We start from the raw sequence: 22,664 nt of genomic DNA on the forward strand, positions 1-22,664 counted from the left end.
GGCCGGTGCCAAAATCACATGAAAAAAGAAGAGTTTTTAAACATCAAATTACTGAATTGGTATGTCTTCTATTAAAAAAAAACATTACATGAGATTTGTCTAACAAAGAAAAAAAATTGTAACGTCAAGTGGGATTTGAACCCACATTTGTAGAAGCAAATTGCTACCTACACCCAGCGCCTTGGACCGCTCGGCCACGCTGACTCAATTACGTAATCAGGCGTATAGAAGGGCTATTTAGAAGCATGCATCCAAATGAACGGTTGAACGAACGCACCAGCAAAAAATAGGGCTATGGTTCAAGAAGACTGAAAAAAATGCAACCCAAATATTGAAAGTACCTTGTTCCGCTGTCAATGGGAGATTTAATAGTAAAAAAAAAAAGGAAAACCATTTTTAGAAAATGTGTCTATGGTTGTTACACAATACACAGCACTTCACATAGCATTTATTATAACAATAGCATTTCTGAGACAATGCCAGTAAGCCCACATCACACCAGTCAGTCTTTTTCTATTATGTATGCTAATACTGACTGACTGTTTGTTTGTTTGTTTTTTATGTATGTATGTTTCATATTTTACAGACCCTTAACCCTTAAACTGCCAAACTCGGATATATCCGGCACACATAATAAATGCCCTGTGTGCCGCACCCGGGATATCTGGGATAGCGTATTCCCCCGAAGTAGCAGCTTTGCGCTCATGTAGCGCACGAACCCCAGAAGTTAGGGACTTCGGCCTTGTTCGGGGTTTCTTTTTGGAGGTCAGCAGCCAACCCTGGCACTGATAGCATCTTATAGTGCCGAAACTCTGGCAATTTAAGGGTTAACATTATGATACATGTATACAAACTATAATATAGACTGAATCACTTTATGTCTATTTTATCATTTATCTGTAGTTACCTGAGCTTGCAGCCCGTGAGGCCACAGGTCTTCTCTCAGCAGGACCCAGAACCGGTCTTCTCGCACCGCTACTTTCACTGAGGCGCCGCTCTCTACTGGTCGCTGAAGCAGAGTTCACAAAGGTTGAATCTTTCTGACACGTTTACGATAAATAAGCAAAGATGCACCAAAATTGGGAACATTGATGAAAATGACCTTCCTGGAAATTTTCTTGTTAGACAATGATAGCTTAAATCTTAGAAACTCTGATGGAAAGATTATTGTACCAAAAATCTTAAGAAATTTCATGAGATTTCATACATTTCTTAAGATTTTGCGTACAATAATCTTCCAAAAACATCATTACCACCAAGAGAAATGCTCCTGAAGTTTCTATAAGCACTGACATGTGTACTTCTCTAAATAATTGTAATTCACGAATTACCTTTCTTTCACACGTAATGTTAATATCGATGAGAAAAAATCCAAAAATTCTTATCACCGAAATCAAACTATTACACAGACAAACAAGTGATTTGCTGCAGTAGCACAACACTTTGCTTCAAATTCACATTTCAATGTTAGAGCTTTGCCATTCATATGACTAATTAAACAATTAATAAGCACATTATTGGTCACTACATTCCATCCGAGATGTTGAGCATATTCACATAACATTTGTGTCTTCTGCCATATTGGTGTACCTACATGTAAAGTTTGGGGAATATTTATCACTAATAGGACACCAACATGGCAGATATCATTTGTTGACTGCAGTATTAATTTCCATAGAAATCAAAAAGAGACTAGTATAGTGTCAGTATTCTTAATGCCTGTGTCAATGGGAAAAATAAAGAAACGTATTAAAAGAAAACACTAAAAAAATTTGCCACAATGGCCAGGTGGTCCATGTGCAATGCTGGTCTCTAGTACATGTTTCACTGTATTGTCAAACCTGTACAAGTAACCACCTAATATATTTTATACAAAAAACCACTTGGCTATTGTGACCACATTTTGGCCGTGCATTGACACAAGTGTTATGAATCCTGTCTATAGTGACCACCTGTCAACAAAGACCAGATTCTATTGGTCCTCTGAGTGGTCTTCTTGAGTAGTTTTGACCTTCTCACAAAGACGAGATCTTATTTGTTTCAGGAGTGGTGTTCTTGAGCAGTTTTGACTGTATAACATTAGGAACATTCCCTGCCAGTGAGTATGCTCTACCAAAGCGACAAGCAAAGCGTGTGAGTTAGTAGTCTTACATCGCATGCCATATCTCTTCGGGCTTGTCTCCCGGCTCGTTCCGGTGCTGCGAGGGATCCCGCTGCGTGTGCGTCGGCGCCCGGCCCCCGCCTCCACACGGCCGTAGCTTGTGTACGCGCTGGTGTGGCGGCCAGGGGAGCCCGACCGACTGCCCGCTACGGAGAGCACACAGACATGGACGGGCACGGGTTAGCCGGGGATGCAAAAAATGTTACACACTCAACACTCACAGAAAATGAAGTTGTAAAAATATGTTTTAAAACCCCACATTTCTAATAAGAAAAAAAATTAATACATTGTGGTATAATATGATAATATATTTCAAGAATTTACTTTTCACAGTCTCTTCATCAAGAGTGGTCTTGAATACAGAATAATTCAAACATTAGTTTGTATCAAATCTGCCAAATGAATTTGATACGAAAGTACCTTGCTTTAAATCAATTCCAATATTTGTTCTGCTAAAAGGTACTTTGTTTCTTTTAAAATGTTGAAAGGTTTTTATATCAATGGTTTATTCAAACATATACATATACATACATACATGGACATACTAAAACAACGTTGCAGCCTTTCATACAATGCTGTAAAACTGGCTGAATTACGTTAGTTTTAGTCTTAAAAGCATCTTAATATATACAACATAACATATTTAACAATAATTGATGCACACAAAGGCTTACATGAGCAGTAATCGAGATTCCATGTAGTAGTCATGTGACTATAAACAGGCTATAAATCAGTATTTAAGAGTGTGGACAAGTATGGAATAGCACTGTTTCTGTACCTATCATGTCTGGCAAAAGGTATGCTAAGCTCGAGCCCTCGTTTTAAGTCTCTGTTGTGAACTTCATTACGGGTAGCTGGCAACCAGCTTCGAAAAATGGGTGAATTAAACATGGATTTCGCGAACTTAAGACATAGAAATTCTCTTCTTGCTTTTAAAGTGTTCATATTTAGCCTACATAGAGCTTCGGTATAACAAGTATATTCGCTGCCCAGAATGATTCTTAGCGCACGCTTTTGTATGCGTTCTAATGCATCCGATTGTTGACATGTTAAACCTGGATGCCATACTGGGGCCGCATATTCCATGATAGGTCGGACATATAATAGGTAAATCTCACAGAGATCTTCAGTGCAGACACCAAAGCGTTTTAGTTTTTTAAGCAAAAAAAGGCGACAGCTTCCTTTTTTTATAATGACGTTAGTATGCTTTCCCCATTTCAAGTCCGCAGACATCCAGATACCTAGTATACAGGCATCTTCAGTGTACTCCAAGGCTTTGCCATTCAGTAATAACACAGGGGGTAGAGGAGGATCCTTCATGAAGGAAATACACATTAATTTACACTTATCATCGTTCAATGTCATACGGTTTTCGGATGACCATGTATCTAGTTGGTTAATTGTTGTCTGCATTGAGCTCTCTTCACTGAATAATCTACTCTCTTTTAACGACAGATCATCAACATACTTCCATCTATCCAGAAAAAATTGCATTGCATCATTCACATATACTAGAAACAGGATCGGCCCTAGTTTTGTCCCCTGTGGGACACCAGAGGCAATTTTTTCCCAACTGGAAATAACGCCTCGGTACCGGACACATTGTGTACGCTCAGTCAGAAAATCACAAAGCCATGGTAAAATACAAGTACGCACACCACATGTTAACAATTTACGGATTAAGATAGTATGATCAATTCTATCAAACGCTTTGCTAAAATCAGTCAGCAAAACAGTCTGGATGCTTTTAGGGGTCTCAGCACCGCGAAGAATTGAATCAATCATACTAATCAAGTAGTGGACAGATGAGCGCCCTTTTCTACTGCCATATTGGTTTGGATCCAGAATTTTGTCAATGTCTTGGAAAATCCATTTTGAAATGAACGATTCAAACGTTTTCATAAAAACAGAAGTAAGTGATATTGGTCTTAGATGCTCTACTGACGCCGGGACTTTCTTTGGAATTGGGGCAATAATGGCTTCTTTCCATTGTTTGGGAACACGTCCCTCTTCCAATGAGCAGTTGAAAATATGGGCAAGAATTTCACTAAATTCGACAGCAAATGTTTTGACAATTTTCGGGGAAATGTTATCAGGGCCGCAACTTTTCCTGGCATCAAGGCGCTTCAAGATTTCATGAACCTCATATGAATGTATATGCGGAGGTTTGGAAGGAGAAGGCAGGTAAGATGGCAATGACTCAAGATCAAGGCATGGAAGTTCGTTAACAATGTCAGAAAAGTGATGATTGATTACATTAGCAATATCATTGTCAGTCAGAGGAGTGCTGCTGGGCACAGACACTGATACGCTCCGCTTGGAATTTAGTATGTTGCGTAGACACGCATGCCACCTGGCTGGATTCTCCTTCTTTAACACGTGGATCTTACAAACATAATATCTTTTCCTTGCCTTAATACACAGTCGATTCACACTGTTTCTTAGCTTTCTATACAATGCCATATTTCCAGAGTGAAAAGCTTGCTGTCTCTTCTTAATAAGTGATTTGATATGGGGAGTAATCCATTCCTTATCAGTATTGTGTTTAACGACAGATTTCATAGGGAAATGATGGTCTATTCTACTTTGGAGAGTTTCATAGAAAATATTAGCTTTAGTTTGGATGTCGTGGGCATCAAAAACTTCAATCCACGGGTGGGAGGAAATCCACCGTCCAAAAGAGCGGACCTCGGAGTCCTTAAAAGGGCGAATTTTTGACCTCGTTTTCGTATTGATAGCTTTGTAGTCACTGGGAAACCATAACACAGTATTGTGGTCGCTCATTCCTAAGGGCTCCTCAATCCTAGGAATTTGGTAAAATGGCTTCAAATTGGTAATAATTAAATCAAGAATGGCTTCTCCCCTAGTAGGCTGTCTGACCAGCTGTTTTAGCTGGGCTCCATTAAGAATATTGCTAATATCACATCTATTAAAATCTCCTAAAACACAAATTCCTGCAAGTGGGTACCTAGTATTAATCTTATCAATGCTATCAATAATATGTCTACGTAACAATTCTTGGCTGGGTGACGCCGGAGGATTATAAACAGCACAAATGGCAATATTTGCAATGGAACGTGGTAGCCAAAAGGGCTTAGCCCATACCCACAGACATTCAAGTTCTGTAGGTATTTCTATGAAGTCTATGATCTCAGCATGTATGGAATCATTAACATATATAGCAACACCCCCACCACGGCTTTCCTTACGACATTTAGAGAAAAGATTAAAGCCATCAATATGTGTACATTCCAGAGGGTGTTCATGAGTAAACCAAGTTTCAGAAATTACGGCTATATCAATCCCATAACTATTCAACGAATCAGACAAATCATCCATCTTATTCAACAATGATCGAGCATTACTAAGCAAAAAAGATGTAAATATCAAAAGATGTAAATATCAAAAGAAAGAAGTAAAAAGAAACTCAGAGAATAGAAACAGAATCTGCAGATATATTTGGAACTTATCAAAGTTGATGCCTAATAATTATGCACTTTGGCTAGTCTGTCTGCTTTTTCCATTTGACAGGGTGTAGCAAAAATAATTATTATACCAAGCCAAAACTGAAGCAACTGCACATACAATGTTGCGGAACTGTCTTGACTAATTTGCAATATGTCGCTGCGTATCATACGTTTAACACTTCAGGTACTTGCTATAAGGTTGAATAACAAACAAGCCATTGTACAACATACTGTTTAACCAAAAAAGTACCTCAAGTGTTGTACTTTTGATCACACATTTTAAAACCAAGACAATTCCAGCATCTGTTTTTGCTCTAACTGTCTCTGGGACAATGTTTTGTGGAAAAGAGACAGACAATGGAGTTAAGAAGACAGACAGCAGTTGAAGAACAGTAACTCACATGCTGGACAGACTGAAGTACACGTACACAGTTGATACAAGTATAGCACACTGCATGCACACATGCAACCACACAGAAGACTACAACGCCCATGCAATCATGCTTAACACTAGTTCAAAGACAGGACAGGAAGAGCTACCAGAAAAATCTGTACTGAACACACTATAATGTAATCTACAAGAAGTACAATGTACAGCAACTAGTCTACATATACTAAAATACGGAAAGGGTCCTCAAGGTGCCGTCACAAGATTCGCAGACAAGAAGATCAGATGGGTTTGGATAAAATTTTGCATGAAAACTTTTTTGGTAAGAAGAATCTTTAGGCCCCATCCATTTAAAATGGATTCAATGTAGAGGATGAATAATGATGATGATGATGAGGCCACATACAATTTGAAGTTCTTGGACTTCAAAATAATATCCTCCAACTCTCCTCAATATACAACTTGATGGTAAGATTGGCACCCAAGAGACCCTTTAGCTGAATCCTACATGTTAAGACGCTGCTAGAGGTCCTACTTCAACGTCTAAGAGTTCTACAGAGACTACTGACAGTACTGCAAGATGGTTGAGAGGAAAGAAGGAAATAAAAGTGGAGAAACAGAACCTAAGAAAATCAAATCACATGAAATGCATAATTTGTACCCACAAGCCACTCCTTTGGTGGGCACTTGTGCCTAAAATCAAGGGAAATACAACATTTTTCCTCTGTCTCAACACCAAATACAAAAAATTACAATAATTTTTTTGTCAATCACAATCTGTTGCTAAGGTAATGGTTATTTTAACATCTTATTAAGCGTTGGAATCCTCTAAGTCCTTAGACATATGTCAAATTATACAATTATTTGCCTTTTGCCTGTTTTTCAATCATGTATCTGGTAGGTGCTATTGAGAATGAGGGCTTCTGGGTACAAGTTGGTTGTCATGACAACAGAAAAACAGAATGTGTGAAGAAGAGTACCAGGGTCAGAGGTCGAGGAGATGTCAATGTCAACTATCTTCAGCTGGGGGACAAGAGCTGTCGGGAAATAGCAAGTCAGAAATCAACAACAAATAAACAAACAAATAAAGAAACAAACAATGCAGGCTGGATAAAAAAAAACATCTGCAAAAATCTGTTTGAAAATACAGCAGTAAAAAAATTAAAATCTTGGTGACAAAATAAGTGCCAAAAACGTGGTACTTGAAATGTAACCAAAAAAAAAAGCAAAATGCAAAGTGTGTAGTTCACTTGGTATTTTGTTGTTGGGGTGGCAACTTTGATATTCAAAGTTATAGTTTGATTACATAAAATTCAGTGAAATTTGATTTAACAAAGTAAAAAATGTCTTCTGTATCAGCTGCACTTTAGTACTGTTAAGTAGATGGCATGTGAAGCCATTGACATACTTCTATCACTATCATAGGGAATTACATTTACATTTCAAAAAAGGTTTACAATTCATACATTTGCTGCATTTGGAGTAATACGCTGTTTTCAGGGCTAGCTTGCCATCCATTCAAGGTATCAATAAATGACGTAACCAGCAAAGACATTAAAGCTGTGAACACCACACCACACCATGCAAAGCTCTACAACTAACAGAATTTTTGGCTTTCCCTGCTTGAAACTTTGTACAGTCATCTGATTCAATAAATGCCTGTATGCTAGTAAGGCCTGAATAAAAAGACACTTTTAGAAAGTATACTGATTTTGGCAAAGCAATTTCAGCAGCTTGAGTGTTTTTCTTGTAGAAATAATGCAAGAAAAAGAAAAAAAGATTCAAACAGGATTTTTGTGAAATTATCAAAGATGAAATTCAAAGGTTTATAAGTCAAAAATTCAAAATTAATTTCAAATTTGTGAACAATCAAAACTTTATTTTTTCTCAAAGTCCATGCAGTTACCCACACATTTATGGAGCTACTGCTGATGAGCAACACACCATGCAACTCACCTTGCCCACCCCTATATAAAAGTGGTTGTGTCTACTTGATGAACTATGTGTATGGTGCCTTTTGACCAGTCCAACTGGGACAGAGGGGTGGTCAGGGTATCATTTCAAGGGCTTGTACAGCACTAAGTATTTCCTCATTTTCATATTACAAACGACTTTCACGTTACAAAATGTGGTACCAAAATTACGATGGAATCACCCTAAGAAAAAATGGAACAAAAAGGGAAAGACTTTTATTTTGATATCCAGGAAATTCGCAAAGCCTTCATCATGAGTATGAAAGTTCATTTGCATCATAGTTCCTGTAGTATAGAGCTAGCCTGGAATCCAGCCGTGTTGTGCTTTGGTCGCTCTGCTTCCTGTGCGAACACGTCTGGCATTCGTTACGATTGGCCCTTACGTCACTAATGAGGAGACTCATGAATATTCATATTTGTTTCTCTTTGCTGATTGGATGACCCCTGAGAGAAGAACACCAATCGCGAGGCGCTATTTCTAGTGTGATCTGTTGTTGTGATACTGAAAAGTTCCCGGGAAAGATAGAAGTAGTGTTCCGTTCGATTACAAACTGTAAACTTGGAGCTAACAGCCAATCAGAAATCTCGCAGATAAAATCTGCGAATATTTAAATGCCGATCGTTTGAATGCTAACGAATGCCAGTCGTATTGGCAGGAAGCGTACCTCAGGGGAGCGACCAAAGCACAATACGGCTGGATTCCAGGCTAGTATAGAGCAAACACTTTGTTAAAAACATTTTTGAGTTGAAATAAAATTTCACTTGCGTGCCTTGATTGCGAGAGTTTTGAATTTCTGCTAGAACTAAGAGTTAATCAAACATCTTTGGGTTTGAACAATATTTTAGCTCCGAGCCTTTATCCCAAACTTTGTGTATAGAAAATTTGGAATTTCTGCACAAGTACAAGCCCTTATTAGGAGTGTAAAGCAGGTACTACCCTACCCAACTATGCGTGACAGCAGCAAAATGTGCGTGACTGCAGCAGAACGTGCACGAGAGCAACACAGGGACAGAGCGAGAGAGCGTAACCCTTACCCGCGGCGGAGCAGGAACGAGAGCGGCCTGAGGATGGTATCAACACCCGTGGTTAGTTCAACATCGTAATACACCCACCAATCACCACCCAGTGTAGCGTTGGCAAGAGCCAATCAGAGGAGTGCATGTGTTTCAAATTATACCACAGACTGACAGACAGGAATGAGTATTAGTTGCACAATACATGTACATACACAGCAGCAAACAAGTATAAAACACACACAGGGATACAAACAGGCATTGAGACAGACATGTAAAACATAGTCATTTTGTCAGCTTTTCCTTGCAATCGCTTGTTACATGATTTTACAATCTCAAAGAAGGTATTCCTCTTTGAAAGCTTAAACGTAAAGCGTAATTTTCTTTTACTAAATTCTACTACAGTTACAAGTCTCTACAAAAAATATTATTTTTCTTGAAACATTACCTACTACTTACTGATGTGACATTTTACTGATATTATAGATCTAAACATATTTGCTTTTTTTTCTTCAATTCCTTGCTTATTGCAAATCATACTTAAAACCTTTTCTCAACATCTTTCTTTCATGAGTTTTTTTTTCAGAATAAGACCAATCAATAATATTCCTCTCTTGATTGTGAAATTTTTAAACTTCAGAAATACCGTTTCATAACTTTTCACCCAAAAGATAAAATCACAACATTTTCAATCGTGACAGAAAAGTTTTCCTTCATATTTGTGCTGCTTATATCTTTAAATTCATCTGCTCTAATAGTATGAATAAGATTCTATCAAGAGTAACTTGAGGTTGGCAAAAATTTTTGAACGAGGTTTAGAGACATTGTACATTCTTAAATGTTGCTCTAAGCTATGACACAATCAACATAAAAAAAGTAAAAGAAAAGAGACAAAACAAATAAGAAAAATAAAAAAGCAACATCCAAAAGAGTAGAAAATAAATACACTTAAAGAAAACTGAAAGTACAAACAGCAATTACAGAAGTTTAAACAAATAATTAAGAACTGAAAAATAAACAGAAAAGCAAAGAAACTGATCATTCATACAAAAGGAAATAACCTCCAAAAGAACCACATGTAATGTTGTGCTTTCATACAGCTAGACTAGGGCTGTGTACCTAAATACCCGTACCTGTACCGTACCTAAAAAAATTGTTTAGGTACAGGTCTGGACCTAAACATCTGTGTACCTGTACCTGTACCTAAACAAACAAATCACTATTAAACACTACTTTTTAAGACTGCTGGACAAGTAAATCCTGAATCAACAATGACAATGGTAATAATCTTGCAATTGGAACTTAAGAAAACTTGCAAAGAAATTGTTTTGAGATTCAAATATGTAATTCCCCATACAAAGATGACAATTTATCACTAGCAAAGACAGTTAGCTACATGTTTAACTTACATATACTTGGTTAAACTTTTTCAGGTACAGGTGCAGGTCCGGACCTGTACCTAAACCCGTGTACCTGTACCTGTACCTGAAAATTTGTTTAGGTACAAGCCCTAAGCTAGACAATGATATGTCAGTTGATCTATACTATTAACACACAGAAAAGGGACAAAAACAAGGAAGTACAATGATATTATGTAACACTAGTTCACCTTTATCTGTTGGGTATACCAATGTCCATTGGTGTACCTTACTGTGCTATTTTCAAATACAGCTTTAACCTTTATCAGATTCTGAGTCGTTATATAAAACTTTGAAACTATTGTCAGTGGATTTGATATCCAATCAATACTCTGCTTTTGAAATCAACGGATAATGGTTACCCCACGGATAAAGGTGAACCAGCATTAGAGCAAGGAGGACAGACAGATAGTACAAGAAGTGCAGTGGTGATGTCTATATGAACATGAAAGTCGTGGTGCAACAGTGATAACAAAGTGCTAGTAAGATGTATGTGTTCAGGAAATAAAGACATTCTGGGTATGTACAATATAGTTAGTTTACTGGGGCTTAAATACTCCTCTTTTACAACTTAGACCCATGACCTTATATGGAATTATTATGATAATAAGCATGTTCAAGAATATGCAGCAACAGGAATTAAGGGTAATATGTCAAAGTTTAAGGCCCCTGAGACATAAACAAAGCATGTCTGGACATTGTCATGCAAATTGAGACAATGGTCGAGACAAGAACTGTTTACAACTTAGGGGCTTTAACCTTTGACATATTACCCATAATCCCTGTCTACTCGGAACTGTGAATGTGAGTATGGTAAGGTGTGGTGACATCATTATGTGGGGTGTGGTGCTTTTTTTTCAGATGAATACAGTGTAACACAAATTTCTTGGTCTTCTGTGTCTGCAAACTTACTCCAGACTGTAAGATAACCTAAAGAAAGGTATGATCCATACAGACAAACAGAACAGATACAGACAAAAGTTTGGCTCATACGAAAACAGGAGAATAAAACATACAGAAGAAGTACATGGTATAACGAGGGTGGGAGGGGTCCTTCTGAGAAGACTTCATATCAATATCTTTAGCATTTCACTGACTAAAATAATACAACATCTTTTATCAAAATATCATCTTGATCCATGCACTACATGTACATGCACAATGAAAAGGACTGAAATATTCTAATGTCTAATGTCTAATCTCACTGGCTACTACCACATGATATTAAATGACATGCTCTATTTTTTAATCCAAAAGAATCTAATGTCAACTTACTGGTTAATCCTTGCAATTTACCTTCAGGTAAATATATGTTCTAATCTAGCCTGGTTGAACCAGAGCTAGATTAGAATGGATACAATGCTAATCCTTATCTGAATTGTTAACACTAGTTCACCTTTATCCGTGGGATAACCTATAACCATTGTTTTTAAAAACAGGGTATTTAAAGATATCAAGTCAACGAATGGTGGCTTCAAAGTGCAGAGTCAAAGTGCAATATTTTCAAAATACTTCAGTTATTTTCAAAATGTTGCACCGCCCGTTGACTTGATAAGACTAAATATCCTGTTTTTAAAAACAACAGATATAGGTTACCCATGGATAAAGGTGAACAAGTGCGAAATTCCTTGTGTCAGTAACAGTTACTTTAGGACTTACGTTGTGACTGCGACACCCTAGTTTGTCTGCCGGCTTGTCTTCCTCTCGCTTCCGCCGCTTTTTCCGCCGCTGCGCCGGGCGACGTCCGTGGCGCCTTCCAGTTCCGACCTGAACCAATCAGAACAGCCGTTATATAATCTCTCTAACCAATCAACATCAGTGATACAACGATCTTATAGGATGCATGGACTACCTACGATCTACTCTCACCTTTTAATTAACCTACATATAAACCACTACAAAGTGCAGTATGTTATGGATCATGCAATTAAGAATTTGTTCGATTGATTTTTTTACCCAATTATAGGAATGATATGTGTTTCTGTACTTTCCTTCAATCTAAATTTTCTTTTATTGCAAGGCAGATAATGAACTTTGGAAGCATGCAAATGAACGTTGACAGCATGCAAATGCAAACAAGCAATTACAATGATGGCAGCAACATGTAATGGAACAGCAAACAAGTGCAAACCATGGGTATATGCCGAGAGTATGTCACTTTGCAAAAATATGCATTATCAAAGCAATTCAATGTCAATTTTCTGAAGGAGCTATTGCAAATCTGTTTTTATATTCTTTTGAAATAAGTGACTGCATATAATTTATAAAGGCATGGTTGAAACTTGCATGACTTGTACACCACAGCAAGCAACAGTTAGCATGCAAATTACATGGTGCACAGTTACACATAAAGAGGGATACAACCGTGCACTAAAGATACTGAATGCACAATTGTGTGTGTGTTCCTTCAAGAAAAGGACATTCTGTACTCAATTTGTGCACTCTCCGTTGTTCATTACGCAAAATTCCAATTGTCGCACAATTTTTTCATCAAAGCTTTTTCAGCAAAGCTGTAACACAACTGACCAAAGACAAGGATCAATGACTGACTTTTCCTGTCATAAGAAATCTGAATTTTGCACAACATATTCACAATTCTCCAAAGAATGCCTTCAATTAGGTGTTTTAACACATCGTGTTACAAATGTTACCTTTGGAACACACACAGAATAGTAAGAGAGTTCACGATCAGTATCTTTAGTTCCCTATGTATCCCTGAAATGGGTGCAAAAAAGTACAACGACCAAAAAACCACCTCTATGCCTCCGATAGACAACTATATATGGAGCAAATCAGGAGGAAATAAAGGCAGATTAGACGCTGAAATGGAGCTTCATGAAGCAGTGATTCTTTCTATAGAGCGTTTCACATGACATCATACATGTACATGTAGCTGTGCCTGCTGCCATGTTGGTGTCCCTATTTGCATTGCAGTGGATCATAGCTCAGCATTTTCAGACATTCACTGAATCCTGAATGTTCAAGTTTAAGTCCTTCCCACATCAAATGGGGCATAGGGCGGCCCCCATCACCGTTTCTGTTGCTCTGAGTTTGACTACCAGATTCTTTCTGGTCTTCAGCAGAGAAAGCAGTGTGTACCATTTTGACTTGGTCGGGGTTGAACTCACGACCTACTGATTACAAGAGCACTCTACCTACATGGCCACTGACCCTCTTGAATAATCACTATCATATGTTTAAAGGTCAAAAGGGGAAATACAAGAAGAATATTTCATACACAAAAAATGCCATATTCACTTCAGCTATGATCCTTCGAAATGCAAATAGGGACACCAACATGGCCACCAGCACCAGCCAGCTTCATTGACATGGAATGTGTGTGAAAAAGCTCTATAGCCATGAGTAAAAGATAAAGGGGGACAACAGTGCATGTACACGAAGAACCTTGAAGCCCTACTAGACTATAGTAGAATTAGATGCTGAATGGGGGTGTTGGCATATGCTTGGGGTTTGAAAACACCATTGGTAGTAGAATACAATCGTGTACAACTTTGCTCAGGAAAGATTCAGAGTACCTGATCTCAAGAAATTCATGCTTTGAAAAAGGCCTTGAAAGTCGATTTTTCATTTCATTTTCTTTCCAGATATTGCAGAAGTGAAAGCCCAGCATATGCCACAAATTTCCAACCAACACTTACTTCAAAGATGGTAAAATACTCTGAGCTTGTTTTTTTCTAAGAATTAGCACTACGCACTTCTACACCTAAGTTCTACCAAACCACACCAGTGCAAAACCAAACGGTACCGACTCCCCCTACAAAACCGCAACCAATCTACCGACCTGCCCACCCCCGTATGTGCAGTGGTAAGGTCTACGTTCTGACAAACCTGGTGTCTTTTTCTTTGCACTTTGACTCCCAGATTTTCCCGCTGGGGAGGGTCAGGTACATGGAATGAGAAACAGTTATTCTCACTTGTGACAGCCAATAAGAATGAAGAAAACACCCTGTGAGAAAAATGGAACGTTCCAGATGTCTGCAGGACAGCTGCTGAAGAGCCTGAGTTTGGACTAGACCATGTGAAATATAGGGATGGGCAGGATGGCAGCTCTCTCATCAGGAGAAGGGAACAAGAGGACAAAACTTGGACCCAAAGGCAACCCTCCGGTGTGGAATGGTCTATGATTCCATTTTTGTGTAGGCGATTGTAAGGTTTGTTATAAAATGTTAAAACCGTTAGTTATTTGTTATTACGCCTGCACTTAAATGACATCAACAGTTGAGTGTTCTGATGATGTTTTATATCGTACAATTGGTAAGGATTTAAGTTGGGTCAACAAAAGTATGTAAGACCAAAGACATTTCAAAAAATACTAATTTTGATGTTTGAACATTTTATTGTTAGTTCAACTCATTGTTTACGAGGGGGTTTAGCCAGATGGAATTTTTAAAGTGAAGGGTATGAGATATCATAAGAGAAATTTGATAGCAAAGATACACAGACAACGAAAAAGACTGTGTGGAAATAGAGGCTACCGAAAATTTCTGGACTGTTCTTGTACTACAGTTTTGAAATCGAAGAAACAGTGGCGTGTACTTTATTTAAGTTTTATCAATAATTATTGCTCAGTCAAGGGATTTTGGACAGTATTATGTTGAGAAACAGGTTTACGTTAACACACACAATAATTTTCTTTGCTGAAGAAATAACGTTACAATTGATGGAAGCAGGTTTTATACAATCACAGCAAAACACACACAGGGAGGAACCATTCCACAGTGAGAAGGGGGTGTCTTGGGGGTGAGGAAAAGACAATGAGATTGTTAACACAGCAAACAAACAACACACAACACATCAGACATGTAGCAAGTGGTAGATTCTTACCCCTACTGTAGCCATAGTCCAAATCTGAGCATTGCGATTCTTTAGGAAAAATGGGAATGATAATGAGTTAGTATTACTATTAGCATTGTACATAACGCTGGTTCACCTTTATCCGCAGGGTAACCTATATCCGTTGTCTTGAAATATAGGGTATTTTGGGATATCAAGTGGACGGACGGTGGTTTCAAATTGCAATATTCTAAGATATTGAGTTTGAAACCATCGCCCATGGACTTGATACACCTCAATACCCTGTCTTTAAAAACAACGGATATAGGTTACCCCACGGACAAAGGTGAACTGCCGTTACATGTAGTTACACATGCTAACGACACATCACATGCAATGGACAAACAAACAGTTATGCATTTATCAATGGTTCGTTACAGTATGATTGGTTAACACATTCAAAATGTTAATTTCATAACAAAACAATCAACACTGCACTCTGCTACATGTGTAGTCTGCAAAATATATGCTAAAATTCACATGCAATGGACAAACAGTTATAAATTAACCAATGAATCAGTTACAGTATGATTGGTTAACACATTCAAAATGTTAATTTCATAACAAAACTATCACCACTTCACTCTACTAGTTGGCAAAAAAAAGTATTTGCTGTATGGCCACATTATCATCGGTAGTGTTAAAGGATTAGGTTTGAATGATTAAAAAAAAAAAACACAAAAATAGTGTTAAGTTGATCCAGGAAGGCACTATACACACATCTGTAGTGTGAATTTCATATTGACAATATATTGAATATTGATTAGCAAGCAATGTCTTGAAATCAAAGGTTTGAGTGTTAGCAATGATTCCTATTAATCGATTATCACGAAAGTTTTAAGTATCAATTAACGCTTATTTACCTTTTTACGCGGGGTAACCAATATCCGTTGTCTCTAAGCTAAGGGTATTTAGGGACATCAAGCAAATTTACGGCAGTTTCAAATTGCAACAATTTCACAATTGTTTAGTTTGAAACCACTGTCCATTGACATGATATCCATAAGTACCTTGCTTTTATAACCAACGGATATAGGTTACCCGCGGATAAAGGTGAACTTGCGTTACTTGTACAAAGCAGAATTCTATAATTTTCCAAAGCTTTCAAAATTTTTGTTAGGCACGACCACAACAAGCTTACCGGTCTCAGAGCCTGAGGAGCAGCCTGCTCACAAGCCAAGCAGCGGAAAACACAAACATACGGCAGTTAGAGACAACCACACCATGGCTTAATACTATCCATTGGGCATAGAATTAATACTGGGTGCTTATTCACATTTGTCCAGCCAAATTTAGAGCTGTGTAGCTATTTTTTTACTGTGGGTGCACTGGTGCACAGAAGCGTTAGGGACAACCGCACCATGGCTTATTACTTAGCATTGGGCTTAAAATACTGGGCACATAATTTTTTATGCAATTTTGTTCAACCAAAGTTAGAGCTGTGTAATGTTACCTTACTAGTATCTTTTTACTGTGGGTGCACCATTGCACAGAAGCGTTAGGAACAAGCATTGGGCTTAAAATACTGTGTGCCTAATATTATGCAATGTTGTTCTGCCAAAGATAGACCTGTGCTGTGCACCTATCTTTTAATTGTGGGTGTATCAGTGCACAGAAGTGTTAGGGACAATCACATCTTGGCTTAATACTGAAGCATGGCCTTAAGCCCGTTACACATAGCCAACAATGGCCTCCAGATCAACATTAGACAATGGTTGTGATATTGTCTGTGAGCAATGTCATCTGTATACGTAGTTGGGAGTTAATCAGCAAGGTGGCCTACTTGTCTTTAAAAGTCGTCTGTACAAGTAACAATTTTGAAAAATTAAAGCCGAGTTTTATAATTCTTTTTTTTCCTTATTACTTTCCTTTCTTTCATATTTTCACACCAAACCTATCAAAAATGAAGCATCATACTTTAAAAGGTATGCATATATCAGAAATTACTTAGGGATTGTCCCCTCCCCCAAAAACAACCAATTTATTGCTCTTTCCTTTCATAGTAAGCTAGGTAGCAACTACTTTGTAAGAACACTTGTTTGTAAGAAATATGTCAAAAACCTGATGAAAGCCGCATTTTAGATATGGGAGAAAGCTCAGGCATGAATGAACCAATTCAATCATGAAGCACATCCAATCATTCCTTTTGTAGTCCATTATTTGACATACATGTATGTACATGTACATCCCAAAATTACTATAGTTATGCCGATACCCACCTAAGGAAGCTGTCGCCCCCGCTCTCATATGTGCGGTAGACAACATGCCTGTCCCCAGCCGCGTCTTGGCACGGGAGGCCGCAGACATGTCGATGTCGCTACGGGAACGGGACAGCGGAATTCCAGCGGGCGTCTTGGCATCTGCTTTGTCTGAGAAGACATTAGGAAGAGTTCATTAATATTTCTCATAAGAAAGTTGCACTTTCTTGATGCAAGACAACTGTCAACACCATGAAAACATAATAAAAAAAAATAATCAGGGTACATTTGCAAGTGTAATAAAAGAAAAGTAGCTTGATGCCTTTAAAAAGAAAAACATGGATTCTTCAAAGTTTACCAGTAGTTGCAGAAAAGGCAGGAAAGGAAAAAAAAAACACAACCTGACAGTGTCAAATGTTTGAAGCAACATTCTTATACTTATAAGTTAGAGCAAAAATATTTTCAAATTATCTGGACACATGTTTGTACCAATTTCACCACTGTGTATTCCCCATCAAGAACAGTGCATTATTCTAAGGTACTTTACCTTTCTTAGGCAGCTTAGAAGGAGTCGTGCATGGGGCTGTATGTGTTCTGCGAGCGCTGTAGGAATAGCAAAATGTACATGTACATTGTTAACAAGATCCAGTATTTTGCTTAACCGTCGTTAGTCTCTGCCACTGATGCACGGCACTTTGATCCTCTTAGTGCTTCGTAGATTCTGTTGGGATCCATCTCTGGGTCTGAAGAACTCTCACCAGGCCATCACAGGTTCCCTTTGGTTGATTTGTCTTTATGTTCGATCTCTAAGTAATTTGAGTCTTTGCTACTCTTGTTGTTAGACAGTATCACACAACATTCAAGGCAGTTTTAATGACAAGGAGGGGTGACACCAAAGAATAAACATAAGGGAACACCTCGGTATTAAAACCTAGTTTGTTAAAATAACTGTCAATTATAAAATCATGGTAGAAAAAGTAAGGCTGTTGGGGTTACAATTTCTTAACAAAATAATAAACACAGAAACCGTATTAAGGACTGAAATATAATGTTATTCCTGAATGAAATATGATGTAATTGTAAACAATATTACGTAAGGGAAATTAACAGAAAGAAAAGAAAAGGGGGTTCCATTCCACCCACACAACACCAACCTTCCCGGTACAGACCTGACGTTTTCCGAGGACGACGCCCGCAGGCGCGTGGACTGCGTTGCCAAACTGTCAGACGAGGCGGAGTGCGCCAGAGATCCCAGGAGAACCTTCTTCTGCGCCGGAGTGAGCAGCTTCAACAGGTTGTCGCTCAAGTTGGGGTAGTGTTCCTTGAAGGCCCAGAAACATCTAGAAGAAAAAAGTCAAGGTCATGTTAGCTCTCTTATTAGATTTCTAAGACTTAAAACAACTTGCAATAGTACAAGTGTGTTCATAATAACATATGGTACATAAGAATGTCAGAAAAGCAACAGGTTGTTGCTCAGGTTGGGGTAGTGTTCCTTAAAGGCCCAGAAACATCTGGAAGAAATTCAAGGTTAGGTTCAGATCTTTTACCAGACCACCAAGTCTTTATATAGCTTATAATAGTATGTCACTTAGTCTAGCAACATACGGTAGATATGAATGACATGAAAGCAACAGGTTGTCACTCAGGTTGGGGTAGTGTTCTTTACAGGTCCAGAAACATCTGGAGAAGAATTCAAGGTCAGGTTAGTATGGAGTTCCTTAAAATTCAAGGTCATGCCAGGATAAGGTTCCTTAAAGGCACAGAAACATCTGCAGAAGTAGTGAAGGCCAGGTTCAGGTCTTAAACAAGCATAGCAAGTCTTTGAAATAATGAATAAAGCTAGTTCCACTGCCACTTCTATAACTGAAGTTAAAATGAGAAACATACGACAGGAAATAGAGCAACGTACCTCTGTGATGATACACTTTACCAAGCAATGTTATACACATTAGCAGAAAGTAACACTCACTAACAGTATGTCACTAGATTCTACTTACTCTCTACATATACTGTTTATGAGTAACTGGACCCAAGTGTTAACTTAGAAATATTTTGCAATCTCTACAACAAATTTTCACATATTTTCCTGTACTTGACAACAAAGGTTTGTAAAAAGAAAGTACACTCATAGCACTCAATTGCAACTACAAGGACATCCACAGTGTTTTGGCCTTCCAATGTTTCCCTTTCCTTCGGTAAAGGATACTGGGGGAGTGAGGCAAACAAATTATGTTTGTATCAACAACTCACTTAAATACAAAGAATAGGGGTTGTTTTGTGTCTTGTTTATGCTTCCTTGGTTATTCAGCTGGCCACCTGCAAGAAATATTCCCCAAGCCAAGTTCTTTTTCCTTCCAAACACAGTTAAGTAAATAGTAGAAAAAGAAAACAACAAAGAGTCATGTCTTTGTCCATGAATACTTCAATCATTCTAATAAACTTTTGATATTTTCCATTCTTGTCCAGGGATTTTTGATGCTTTGAATTATACCTACATTGTATAAGCTGCTGTATATGGCTCACAGACAAATGAAAAAAGGACGTAACTTACTTTCTAGCATCTACTCTTGCTTCAGAGTCTGCATCTCCTATACCATTCTTGATTGTTTCTACTAGAGTTTGTGAGTGTCTGAAAAAAAATCAGATTAAACATTACAAATCATTCAGGATTCTGATGTTAACTACTGCATAGTGTTTATAAACCTACTTTACACAGCTTAACGTAAAGGAGCATAAAAGTAGAGAAAAATGTTTCTAATTTCATTTTGGTGCCTGATAGCAAAATCACTTGTCAATGATTTGTACGAACAAGAAAATACATATCAAACATAAGTACCTAACAGATGTGCATGGTCTCGACATTAGACTGGTGCACAGTACCCATAGCATTTCCTTTCAAAACATAATACAGAACTTAATTAATTTTGTACTTACTTTTCTAGAGTATTTGTATCCCACGATCGTAACAACAGGTCTAGCAGTTCAAATGTTTTCCTAAAAGGGAAGAACAAGAGGTACATTTGTAAACTGAAAACCACAGGCTAACAAATAATGAAGTAATAATATAATTTATGGCCTACAGAGAACTAATTCAAGAAAAGAAAAGAAAACTAAGAAAAATTGCTGCAGTTTGATTGTCTTATCGAAATATCTTCAACAAAACTTTCAAAACTAAATTCTTTTCAATTTTTTTTCAACAGAAATGGCAACTGTATCAATCATTGCCTCAAGAAACCTGTTTATATAGCTATTACCAGATGCATATCTTTTTGCACTGAGCTCTTTTGGGGTGTACAATACTCTAAATGCCTGTAAACATATGTTCAAAGACCTTTATGGTAGGTTGATTTACATGCTGTGCACAGGTTCAGTTCATAACCATTTTATTACATGCCAAACTTTTCACTCACAAACTGTTCTTTCCTACTATCTCTGAATTCCAGAGAGTGAGTAGGAAGTAAATTTAGAGTATTTTAAAAATGTATATGCACACAGACATTTGTGGTTTGTTGATTAAAGTACTGTGCACAGGTTCAATTCATACCTTTTTTTCTGTAAAAACTTTTGATTCACAGGAAAATTCAAATAAAATGAATATAAAACGTCGTCCATAATGCTCTTTTGGGGTGTAAATACTCTACAAATGTGTATGCACAGAGAGGGATTTTTATTTACATACTTTGCACCATTTTTTACATGTCAAACTTTGCACTCACAAAATGTTCTTTCCTACTATCTCAGAATTCCAGACAGTGCGTGGAAAGTGCCCTTGGGACAGAGCAATTTCACATGAGACTAACCATGACATATATTATATATAGTGAACCTGTAGCTCTGAGATTGATTTGACTGATATATCAGACAGTCCTACATTCGCTGCAATGCTGTCTGAATTACAATCACAGAGTTTCACCTTGATTTATTAAGAGATGTAACACACTTAACCGTACATACTCAGGAAAGCTATTCTATTTCTTCGGGTTTGAACAGCTGAGCAAAATAAAAATGGTACATTACATAGAGTACACTTTTTATTGACTGTCAAGTTCTTTGCACCAACTTTACAGGATCAAAATAAATGTGCAACTAGGTGAAATTGTCTGAAGCATGTTTCCATTTCATTTGGAGTTTTAATGTTCCTTTGCACTACATTTTTCATCACTTGAATTATGAAGTGCAGAAAAAATATAGTATGAGCTTAAGACCATTTTAAGAGAAACCAGTCATGGCTGTGTGCTTTATTCAAACAATAGAAGATGAAAAGCATCGTCTTATGCCATTCCATTGATCCCTGACCAAACAAATTAATGCATGGAATTTTGCACATATAACAAAATGAACAACCATGTGCTTTACAACTACAACTTGTATCTAAATTCAGTTCAGATCACAATCTTTGCAAAAAAAATGCTTAATATAACAAAACAGCAACAATCAATTTCAAGCTAAAAGAGGGGGGGGGGAGTTTTAAACCTATTTCAATTTGTCTTTTAGACATTGTACTCCTCGTATCTGCAATATTTATTCATTATGATATTCATGCTACTTATTTGTATTGTTTATGTTACAATGTTATGTTCTTGTGAGTGATAAGTTAGCATTACACAATGTAAACAAGCCTAACAATTCTGCTTTCGAGCCGCAACTTGGCTGTGAAACAAATAAACCATTCTTTCTCAAAAACATTTCTTTTCTTCACAAGTGAACATGTACAAGTAATTACTTTGCTGAAGCATGTTCTGGTAATGTGGCCCAATTACCTCCTTGAGAAGCAGACCGAAGTCTGAGGTACATTAAGACAATCAACTGTGACAGGGAGCCGACAATGTCATGAATACCAATTAAGGGAATTACGGTAAATATTCTAGGGTCAATCCTTTACTTCCTATACTTAGGAAATTTTTGCTCTTGAGAGGAGAAGAATGTAAGGGAAAACCAATGGAGGAATTCACATTTTTAAAGACTGAAGTCTGAGGCACATTAAGACAATCAACTGTGACAGGGAGTTAGCAATGTTGTGAATACCAATTAAGGGCTTTATTATTCTAGGGTCAATCCTGTACTTTATATACTTAATAAGATATTTTTGCTTATGAGGGGAGAAGAATGGAACTGAAAACTAATGGAGGACTTCACATTTTCACAGACCACCAAACTGCTTGCTACTCTGTCAACATCCCATTGCATTCTA

General features: G+C 37.6%; 1 protein-coding gene across 14 annotated transcripts in view; it reads right to left on the reverse strand.

Annotated features, from left to right (window-relative positions):
* Positions 1–22,664, reverse strand: part of LOC118403812 (CLIP-associating protein 1-B-like) — a 110,485-nt gene that overhangs the window by 11,857 nt on the left and 75,964 nt on the right. For 8 of the 14 annotated variants that reach the window (XM_035802623.1, XM_035802622.1, XM_035802619.1 and 5 more), the window contains 13 exons: positions 20,408–20,467; positions 20,025–20,102; positions 18,628–18,813; positions 18,021–18,076; positions 17,495–17,644; positions 16,417–16,440; positions 15,267–15,305; positions 14,271–14,312; positions 12,081–12,188; positions 9,025–9,051; positions 6,997–7,053; positions 2,152–2,307; positions 908–1,009 (listed from right to left, as the gene is read on the reverse strand). In XM_035802623.1, coding sequence (XP_035658516.1) covers positions 908–1,009; positions 2,152–2,307; positions 6,997–7,053; positions 9,025–9,051; positions 12,081–12,188; positions 14,271–14,312; positions 15,267–15,305; positions 16,417–16,440; positions 17,495–17,644; positions 18,021–18,076; positions 18,628–18,813; positions 20,025–20,102; positions 20,408–20,467 — 1,085 coding nt within the window. The remainder of the gene's footprint in view (positions 1–907; positions 1,010–2,151; positions 2,308–6,996; positions 7,054–9,024; positions 9,052–12,080; positions 12,189–14,270; positions 14,313–15,266; positions 15,306–16,416; positions 16,441–17,494; positions 17,645–18,020; positions 18,077–18,627; positions 18,814–20,024; positions 20,103–20,407; positions 20,468–22,664) is intronic. The other 6 variants (XM_035802621.1, XM_035802628.1, XM_035802624.1 and 3 more) reach the window with 6 other exon arrangements.

This window comes from Branchiostoma floridae, chromosome 16 (genome assembly GCF_000003815.2).
Source record: "Branchiostoma floridae strain S238N-H82 chromosome 16, Bfl_VNyyK, whole genome shotgun sequence".
Taxonomy (NCBI): domain Eukaryota; kingdom Metazoa; phylum Chordata; class Leptocardii; order Amphioxiformes; family Branchiostomatidae; genus Branchiostoma; species Branchiostoma floridae.